At 35.3% G+C, this 11146-nt stretch overlaps 2 protein-coding genes across 2 annotated transcripts; both read left to right on the plus strand.

The window, feature by feature from the left end:
• The first annotated feature begins 533 nt into the window (after positions 1-533).
• Positions 534-1518, plus strand: LOC105183333 (zinc finger protein 708). Its single transcript, XM_011141371.3, has one exon. The coding sequence runs from the start codon at positions 534-536 to the stop codon at positions 1341-1343; it is 810 nt and encodes a 269-aa protein (XP_011139673.2). The 3' UTR covers positions 1344-1518.
• A 7286-nt stretch (positions 1519-8804) lies between these two features.
• On the plus strand, positions 8805-10858 carry LOC112588891 (oocyte zinc finger protein XlCOF6-like). Its single transcript, XM_025300215.1, has one exon. It carries the CDS (start codon positions 9089-9091, stop codon positions 10334-10336), a length of 1248 nt encoding a protein of 415 aa, XP_025156000.1. The 5' UTR covers positions 8805-9088; the 3' UTR covers positions 10337-10858.
• Positions 10859-11146: the final 288 nt, after the last annotated feature.

Consider the following 11146-nt stretch of genomic DNA (forward strand, 5'->3'; position numbering starts at 1 on the left):
CATACGTAATATAACTGTTATAAGTTGTAAATTTTGAGGTCTGTTAGTTTATTCTTATAACATTTTTTATTTCTTATAACATAGGATATATTTTATAAGATAACTGTGTTTTGAAGTTATATTCCTTTGTTCTTATTGCTTATATATCAGCAATATATCAGCAGTATAATTTAAATATAATATGTTGAAGTACAAATGCGTACGCGTTTTGTTTTATATTTATCACATACAACAGATTATACAATAATATTTAGGTCGACTCATCCTTTAACCAACATTTGTTTCTTGTACGTAAAATATAATGAATTATCGCATATGAATACCGTGTCGTCGGTATGACAAAACTTGTACAAATTTTCTAAATTCTTGTATTAAGAAGGTAGTATAATTTTTAATTACAAATGCAGTACGTGTTTAGTTTTATATTTATTAAAGTGATATTAAGTGATATACACGGGCAAATCATCTTTGAGTGCGATTATTGCAAGAACTTATTCACAGAAAAATATATTTTGCGAGACCACATTGGACGAATGCACATGGACAATAACTATGCGTGTACTGAGACTGGCTGTAAGAGAAAGTTCAGAACGCTACGAGCTCGGGATAAACATATACGAGATGTTCATCATAAGAACCAGAAGGAAAGCGGTAGTCCGAAACTGGGACCGTCCTGGAAGAGTGACACTCCCAAGAGCAGCAAACATTCCAAAAAGAGCAGCAAAAAGAACGTAAGAGCGCCTTATTCATGCAATATCTGCAAAAAAGGTTTTAATAAGAAAGAAGAGTTGAAACATCATCTCAGTGCCGATCATGGACAAGATATGCTCTGCTGCGAAACATGCGGTTTCACATGTAAAGATCAAAACTCATTGAACGAACACACAATACAAAAGCATATGCATGAGCACAAATATATGTGTGATGAGGAAGGCTGCGGCAAGAAATTCAAACTCAAGAAGGATCTGACGAAACACAAAAGGCAGAATCACTCGAATAAGCCGTACACGTGCAAAAAATGTAGTCATGTTAGTTCTAGTTTCTCAGAGTACCGTGCACACAATTCCATGCACTTAAAAAGAAAAGTAGCCTGTCAAATCTGTGGGAAGAAGATATTCAATAACCAATTATCTGTACATTTAAAGACACATAGTGAGAAGACATTTGCTTGTTCTACCTGCGGTAAGAAGTTTCATAGGGGAACACACTTGCAACGGCACATGTTAACTCATTCGCATCAAAGACCCTATGCCTGCAACATTTGCAGCGCGGCGTTTGTGGAGCGACAGGCTTTAGACACTCACAGGAGGGACGAACATCCCGATGCATCTCCAATCGAATAGAACGAATCGATATCATACATATATTGTTGCAAAATTTCTAGAAAAATCAAGAACATTCAGGTTGCCAATCAGGAGTAGAGAAGATATAATATGTACGCGACGAAACAGTTTGTATTTAAGTTTACATACGCACACACAACACATACGCGCTTCAACACACACATACTTAAACACACACACGTACAGATACATAATGTTCATGGTTGGGTGAATATTTCAAAACAGATTTCTTTATAAAAATATGTATTCAGCAATTTTTAAATTGTGATTTTGTCCTTGAATGTCTGTTCGTAATAATCCTACATTTTCTATATACTCTTACATGTATGTGTGTGTGTGTGTGCATACGAGTGTGTGCACGCGATACGAGTGTGTGCACGCATACGAGTGCGTGCGTAGATGTATGCACGCACGCACATGCTCACACTTTTCGCTCGCAGTTTTCTGTGTAAAATAATAAGAATAAATATATAGAGAAGTATATAGAGATGAGTTGAAGGATGACTATATGACGTACGTTATACATATGTGTTTTACTTGTATGTTGAGCTGAGCATCATGTTGAAATTTTATTTGTGTATAATAAAATGAAAAAATGTCATATTGTATTTGTAATATTTTAAAAATAATCTAAAACGTTGACACACGTGAATATTTACATGTTCCAGTAAACACGAATTATGACAGTGACAATTTTATCAATGTCATAATATTTCACTTAACAATGTAATTAATATTAGGTATTCCCCTTAATAATAATACTTAATAGTAACACTCTGAAAGCAATTTAAATGTAATATGTTATAAATTATAGTTATCGTTTAGCAAGGTATTGTGACATTGATATAATTTTATTACAATAATTTGTTCTTTGACTGGAATATATTAATATACATATTATAATATACATATTATAATATCGATATGTTGATGTTTATGTGTTACGTTTATATTTATTCTTAGCTACATTCCATCTTTAACCGTATATAATTATGTACATTCTCTCGAAAAATTAATTCTGTTTAAAAAGCAAAAAGAAAATACATTTAATTTCCATGATTGATTACTATAATGTGAACATACATTTTCTTTCATCAAATTTATGCAATAGCATTCTGCCGTTATGAATATATGTAATGAATATATGTATACGTATATTACATGACTATGTACCATCAAGTACAACAGGCACATTATATTAATATTCATCTGCTCATTCAATAATCTAATTGTGATTGCAACGTGTATTTTATATTTATATTTTATTACTATTGAATAATATATATAACACTATATTATTATACATTCATATTATTAAATGGAAAATTAAGACAATGATTTTATATTACTGCTGGCTCGTTAGATTATTAATATTAGGTAGTGACAAAATTTATGTACTATAATTTTTATCTAGGATATCTACGGTCCTTTTTGCATCGTGTTTCTGAAGATATTCATCTTGCTGCGGATTTTCCTATTGTGTATTGGACTGAGATTTCAATAAATTATATATTTTAATATATTTTTGTCATGTTTATTAATTTCTTGCATGTTTATGAGAGAAACTGCATATTAAATAAAATTTGGTAAATATTCAAAATCCTTGAATCCTTTCCATTCAACGCTCTGAAACATCTCATAACATGTTCATCATCATTGTTAAGTCTCCTCTACAACATTATTATCATTATTCGGAGACAGATGTCCAATGCATGTACATTGGATTATTGTCTATCATAAAGAGACTTCACAAATCTACTATCGGTATTGGAGCGAGAAAAATGACCATGTCGCATCAATATTCGTCGTATATCGAATGTTGTTTTACATTTCTCTCAGTAAATTATACTGCTTTGATTATTGCAGTAGTATTACACAAAAATAATATAGATATAGACAAGGAATCGAAATGTATTATTATCGAAAAAATATATTTACTGTGTTTCATCAGCATACTAGTAGTCTAAATCAAAACTGGAACGAGGGTGGACAAAAGACAAGAGGCATCGATTACGCACAGGCCTTTGTTTATACAGGGAGTTTGAAAGGTTATCATACAGATGAATGTTGAAGATAGATTGGGTGTAGCCGAGAAGAAAAGTCATGTACCATAATGTCATATTAGCAATAGTTATCGAGTTATTATTAATCGAATCAGGTGAGCCAACGAGCGCGTACAGAGCGGAGGGCGGCCGCAGTAAGCATGTAGAGATTTGGTACAGGCAGAGCCAGCGAAGGCTGTTAGGCTTGAGCGCGCGGCGAGAGGCAACCGTAAGCGACAAGAGATGAGCGTGCGCGATGAGCAGCGAGCTATAAGGAAAAAATATGACATCGCCACGTCTCGTCTTTTCAAATGCGATAAGAAAGTGATGCACTATCATTTCCACACCACCTTGCAGTAGATACCTTAGTCCGCTTTTTTTATAGTAGTTTCCACGGTAGGCCTAATCCACACTTACAATCTAATGTAAGAATTATTCGAAGTCGTCCTCTCTCTCGTATGCATAGTTCGGCCGTTCATACAATATTGCGCGTCGCACGGTGCACTATGTCCAGCATAATGGTATCAAAAGCCACAACAATAGCTTCAGATACCTCATTTTCTGTATCATTACGCTGATGCTCGATTAAACTTATATGACACCATACGAAAAAGTCTAATATATTTAAATCTGGCGACCGTGCCGGCCAGATGATTCGACCACCACGACCCATCCACCTGTCTAGCAATTGCACGTTTAATACCTCCAGTACTTTGCGACAAAAATGAGTCGGTGCTCCGTTGTATTGATAAATGAGCTGCGCTCGTATGATTAATGGCACATTTGCGAGAAGCACTGGCAACTCGTTCTCTGATAACTGTCTATAAATCCTGCCAGTTAAACGCTGCGGAAAGAAATGGGGACCGATCTGAACGGAAATAACGAACGAAAAAACAATTCACTTAAACAGTAGGAAAAATTATTTTCTTTCTACTTATCACTTGATTCCCGATTATTCTCGATCATACGTTGATGGACCAACGGTACTGAAATCCGCCTTCACGGACGACGTGCGGATTTTCGTCGAACCAATATCAATAATTACGAGAATTAAACAAGCCATTTTGTGTGAACGTAGCTTCGTCGGTCCACAGAATATTGTCAAGAAAAAAGTTATTCCGCCGATATTTCGCGAGAAACACTGAGTATGTTTTTCAACGATTATTATACTCTCAAATCACCGCGAATAAAAAAAGTTAATGACAATACCTTCGCAAAAGTCGCAAATATCCGTTGTTTCAAATCCCGCGGTAACAGCTGTTGCATTCGCTGGTAATGATACGGATACAACTGATGTACACGTAAAGTGCGATGCACGTTTGATACGATAAATTGAGTTCGCGCGCCGCTCGACGCACGCTGTTTCCGGGATTCTCGTAGAAGGTGTCAAGAATTCATTCCTCGTCTTGAAGAGAACGACGCACTGGCATACCTAGCGCATTATGCACTAGACACCCCGTTTAACGTAATCTTTGCACAATACGGAAAATTATCTGATGTGTTGGATAATGTGCACATTTACGAAATTGCTCCGCGTATATCCAAGCCGCGATGCGCGCATTTCGACCCGCAAGCCCGTAGGCCACTATCATCTGCGTGTATTCTTGTGAAGTATATCGCATTGTCGGTTTAACACTATGCGAGATCGATACGTGATTGCAGAAAAAGACCTCGTGTTCACAAATCTCGGCAGAAACAATTGACGTTCGAAATATCGAAAGTCAATTGTTTCTGCCATCTTTTTCGAAATACGCTTGCCGCGGCTCGAATATACACGGTGAGCTGTTCCTAACTCCAGCAATTTCTCGGGCGTGCACATTATCCAACATATCACACAATTTTCCGTGTTGTGCAAAGATTGCGTGAAACTGGGTGTCTAGTGCATAATGCGCCAGATATGGCAGTGCGTCGTCGTCTTCAAGACGAGGAAAGAATTCTCTACTCGTTCTACGAGAATCTCGGGAAAAGCGTGCGTCGTGTGGCGCGGGAACTCAATTTATCGTATCAAACGTGCATCGCACTTTACGTGTACATCAATTGTATCCGTATCATTACCAACGGGTGCAACAGCTGTTACCGCGAGATTTGGAACAACGGATATTAACGACTTTTGCGAAGGTATTGTCATTAACTTTTAATATTCGCGGTGATTTGAGACTGTAATAATCATTGAAAACATACTCAGGGTTTCTCGCGCAATATCGGCGGAATGTCTTGTTTCCTGACAATATTCTGTGGACCGACGAATCTACGTTCACACAAAACGGCATATTTATTTCTCGTAATTGCTGATATAGGTCCGACGAAAATCCGCACATCCGTGAATGCGGATTTCAGTACCGTTGATCCATCAACGTAAGGACTGGAATAACCGGGAATCAAGTGGTAAGTAGGAAGAAAATAATTTTTCTTAGTCTTCCGTTCTCTACAAGCTCGTTGGCTCACATGATTTAATTAATAATAACTTGATAACTATTGATAATTTGATATTATGGTATATGACTTTTCTTCTCGGCTACACCCAATCTATCTTCAACATTCATCTGTATGATAACCTTTCAAACTCCCTGTATTTCTAATAAATATATTTTAAATTAAAAGTATATCTTCTATATCCTTTTTTGACACATTACATTTTGATAATTACATATTAAATTTAAGGTAATATAAAAATAACAAGTGAAAAAGAAGAAAAGACTACACACCCTACAGCAGCTAGATTCGAATCTTACTTGACATTCTATGTTTAATTACCTCAGTTTTATTATGGAATAACTTCAAGGCTGTCAAGCAAACGTCTGAGCAAACGGCAATAAACGGGTTAAATATTTTTAGATTTTTGTCAAATCTGTAATTTACATTTCGTACAATTCCGTTATTAAGTAGTTTAACCTGGATATCTACATTTATCTATGTTCACATGTTAACTTGATGTAAATATTATGTCATTAGGATTAGTCCATTTTCATGTAATAATGTGAAAAAGTATAAGAGGCAATACTATATAATGTAACTGAAAAAATATAGCGCAACATCCACCTGTAGCGCAGCATCTATCACACATTGCACAATATCATTATGCTTTCCGAAAATTGGGTCATGGAAGTGTAATATTATTATGAATGGGTAGATTTCATATTCGATGTTCCTTACGTTACTTCTTGCAAAATTTAAAAATTTTGCAAAATTACTAGATAGGGATAGAGATAAATTAGAAAATGATAGGAATCAAGTTGTTATTCAGTTGTTGAGTGAGCACTCTCTGGATAGAGCTCGAAAAATATTCTTCGTAACGGGCTATTTAACTGATAACTGATTTGATAGGCAGAATATTCAAAAGAAATATAACTATTTTGATATGTGATTCCTGGAAGCACAGAATACAACTGATACATAAAAGAAATAACACACATACACATGCACGTATGCACTCACACGTAATACTACTGTGATCAAAAACAAAGGTGAATTTGTTTATAAAATGAAAAATCTTTATTTATTCTACCAAATCAATTTCATCGCATTCAAAGTACTCCCCGTCCGACACAATGCACTTATGCCAACGTTTTTTCTAATCCTCGAAACAGTCAGAGAATTCCTTTTCCGGGATGGCCTTCAATACTTTTTTCGATTCGGCTTTTATCTCCTCAATCGAGTCGAAACGGTGTCCCCGGAGCGGTCTTTTGAGTTTGTTGAACAGCTAGTAGTCGCACGGTGCTAAATCAGGCGAATACGGTGGTTGGTGGGACGATATGGGTCGAATTTTTGGCGTTGAAAGTTGAGTGTTTTTGGAACCAATCGAGATTTGACGCGTTTGAGGCACAAAACATCTTTTAAAATGGTTTGGGTTGATCCAAATGAAATGCCCGTAGCATCAGCAAGGTTCCTAATTGTCAATCGACGATTTTCGAACAGCAAATCTTTGATTTTCTTGACGTGGCTTTCATCGGTAGATGTTGATGGTCGTCCGGGGCGCTGTTCGTCTTGAACTCGTTCTCGGCCTTCTTTCAAGTCTTTGTACCACTTGTAAAGATTTTTTTGCGACATAGCCTTATCACCAAAGGCCTTCTGCAACATCCTCAACGTTTCCGGCAAATTATTCGTAAGCGGCAAAATATTCATTCCGCAAACAAAATTTAATGCAAATTTTTTGCTCAACAAAATCAGACATAGTAAAAATCGAAAAACTCACTTTTGTATGTTTACAAAAACACGTATAGCTCTGTAGCAATTGAATATATTGACATGAAACTCTGCATAGATGTCAAAGATAGTGCTACCAAACCACAAAAAATAATTTCATGATTTTAAAGTACGCGCGAAGTTTAAATGAAAAATTCACCTTAATTTTTGATTACAGTAATATAACTGTTATAAATTTTAATTTTGAAGTTTCTTTGTTTATTCTTATAACATAAGATATATTTTATAAGATAAATGTGTTTTGAAGCTGTTATATTCCTTTGTTCTTATTGCTTATAGCAATATATCAGCAGTATAATTTAAATATAATATGTTGAATTACAAATGCGTACGAGTTTTGTTTTATATTTATCACATACAACAGATTATACAATAATATTTAGGTCGACTCATCCTTTAACCAACATTTGTTTCTTGTACGTAAAATATAATGAATTATCGCATATGAATACCGTGTCGTCGGTATGACAAAACTTGTACAAATTTTCTAAATTCTTGTATTAAGAAGGTAGTATAATTTTTAATTACAATTGCAGTACGTGTTTAGTTTTATATTTATCATATGCAGCAGATTATACAATAATATTTAGGTCGTTTTATGCTTTAAACAACATTTGTTTCTTGTACGTAAAATATTATGAATTATCGCATATGAATATCGTGGCGTCGGTATGACAAAACTTGTAGAAATTTTCTAAATCCTTGTATTAAGAAGGTAATATAATTTTTAATTAATGATTATTATTTTTTACAACAATAACTGCTACTTTCCTTGCAAATATCGCGTATGTTGACAGTAGTGACTAAATTACAAATGCGAATTAATCAAGAATGCCATAGTATTTTTATACCTTTATATCTGCTAAGAACAATATATGTAACACAACAAAAATATATAAAAGGACAATAATATGTAACAATAACAATACATAAAATGTAACAATATATAAAAATATAAAAATATGTATATTTATATTATATATATATAAAACTATATGCAAGATAATAATCTATGAAAGAACTACAATCATTTTGAATATTCCGCCTATCCGAGCAATGTAAACAGACCGCTTCGAAGATTATTCTCCGATGGTTCTCCGTTCAGAGAGCGCTCAGTCAATAATTGCGTAAGAGGTTGATTCCTATCATAATTGATCATCGTTTGTAAATCTATGATTAGTGGCTCGCAACGGTTACTTCACGCGTTTCTCTCATTGGAAAGTGTTCAAACTGTTTCGCACAGCCGAATGTACCTGACGCGACCTTCCTGTTTGTATGATATTTCGCTTTTGGATATTGTGAACAGCATAAATACCAATAATTTTAAACAATAACTTGAGCAATATAGAGAGTGCATATCGAAATTTGTCTTTTTACAAGATATCGGTAAACGTCGAGACAGGGAAAAATAAATTCGGACAACGCGGTTACGCAAACAGATTATTGAGCCTAGGCAGTTGAAATTTTAACTCGAAATTTCACATTGAAAAGGGCAAGATTATGACTCACATATGTGAAATTTGCAAGAAAAGCTTCCCTCTGATTAAAGAGTTGAAACAGCACTACAAGCAGACTCACAAACGTGGCTTATACAAGTGCGAATATTGCGACTTCACATCTAACGACAAGCATGACTTGAAAAGGCACGTGGAACGAAAGCATACGGATAATTATGCATACACGTGCCCGGGCTGTAATAGAAAGTTCAAAACTCAGGAATATCTGGACAATCACATAATAAATATTCATTGTAGAGAGGTAAGCAACAGCTCGAAGTCTTACCGATGTGACACCTGCGACATAAGCTTCCCTTCGATGCAAGAGTCGAAACATCACTTCAGTGATATACACAAGCAAATCATGTTTGAATGCTATTATTGCAAGGAAATATTCGCCAGAAAATGTAATTTGAAAGATCACATTGGACGAATACACATGGACGATATCTATGCGTGTACTGAGACCGGCTGTGATAAGAAATTCAGAGCGCTGCGAGATCGGGATAAACATATACGAGATGTTCATCATAAGAACCAGGAGGAGAAGAAGGAAAGCGGTAGTCCGCAACCGGGACCGTCCTGGAAGAGTGACACTCCCATGAGCGGCAAACATTCCAAAAAGAGCAGCAAAAAGAACGTAAGAGCGCCTTACTCATGCAATATCTGCAAAAAAGGTTTTAATAAGAAAGAAGAGTTGAAACATCATCTCAGTGCCGATCATGGACAAGATATGCTCTGCTGCGAAACATGCGGTTTCACATGTAAAGACCAACACTCATTGAACGAACACACAATACGGAAGCATACGCATGAGCACAAATATATGTGTGATGAGGAAGGCTGCGGCAAGAAATTCAAATTGAAGTCGGATTTGACGAAACACAAAAGGCAGAATCACTCGAATAAGCCGTACACGTGCAGAAAATGTGGTCATGTAAGTTCTAGTTTGTCAGAGTACCGTGCACACAATTTCACGCACTTAAAAAGAAAGGTAGCCTGTCAAATCTGTGGGAAGAAGATATTCAATAACAACTTATCTGTACATTTAAAGACACATGGTGAGAAGACATTTGCTTGTTCTACCTGCGGTAAGAAGTTTCATAGGAGAACACAATTGCAAGGGCACATGTTAACTCATTCGCATCAAAGACCCTATGCCTGCAACATTTGCAGCGCGGCGTTTATGGAGCGACAGGCTTTAGACAATCACAGGAGGGACGAACATCCCGATGCATCTCCAATCGAATAGAACGAATCGATATCATACATATATTGTTGCAAAATTTCTAGAAAAATCAAGAACATTCAGGTTGCCAATCAGGATTAAAGAAGATATAATATGTACGCGACGAAACAGTTTGTATTTAAGTTTACATACGCACACACAACAAATACGCGCTTCAACACACACATACTTAAACACACACACGTACAGATACATAATGTTCATGGTTGGGTGAATATTTCAAAACAGATTTCTTTATAAAAATATGTATTCAGCAATTTTTAAATTGTGATTTTGTCCTTGAATGTCTGTTCGTAATAATCCTACATTTTCTATATACTCTTACATGTATGTGTGTGTGTGTGTGCATACGAGTGCGTGCACGCGCGCGTAGATGTATGCACGCACGCACATGCTCACACCCAGTTTTCTGTGTAAAATAATAAGAATAAATATATAGAGAAGTATATAGAGATGAGTTGAAGGATGACTATATGACGTACGTTATACATATGTGTTTTACTTGTATGTTGAGCTGAGCATCATGTTGAAATTTTATTTGTGTTTAATAAGATGAAAAAATGTCATATTGTATTTGTAATATTTTAAAAATAATCTAAAACGTTGACACACGTGAATATTTACATGTTCCAGTAAACACGAATTATGACAGTGACAATTTTATCAATGTCATAATATTTCACTTAATAATGTAATTAATATTCGATATTCCACTTAATAATAATACTTAATAGTAATACTCTGGAAGAAATTTCAGTGTAATATGTTATAAATTATAGTTATCGTTTAGCAAGGCATTGTGACATTGATATT

The sequence above is a fragment of the Harpegnathos saltator genome, unplaced genomic scaffold, assembly GCF_003227715.2.
Source record: "Harpegnathos saltator strain DR-91 unplaced genomic scaffold, Hsal_v8.6 scaffold333, whole genome shotgun sequence".
Taxonomy (NCBI): domain Eukaryota; kingdom Metazoa; phylum Arthropoda; class Insecta; order Hymenoptera; family Formicidae; genus Harpegnathos; species Harpegnathos saltator.

Coding starts and splice junctions, on each gene's coding strand:
- LOC105183333 (XM_011141371.3), top strand. CDS start 534: ATGCACATGGACAATAACTATGCGTGTACTGAGACTGGCTGTAAGAGA.
- LOC112588891 (XM_025300215.1), top strand. CDS start 9,089: ATGACTCACATATGTGAAATTTGCAAGAAAAGCTTCCCTCTGATTAAA.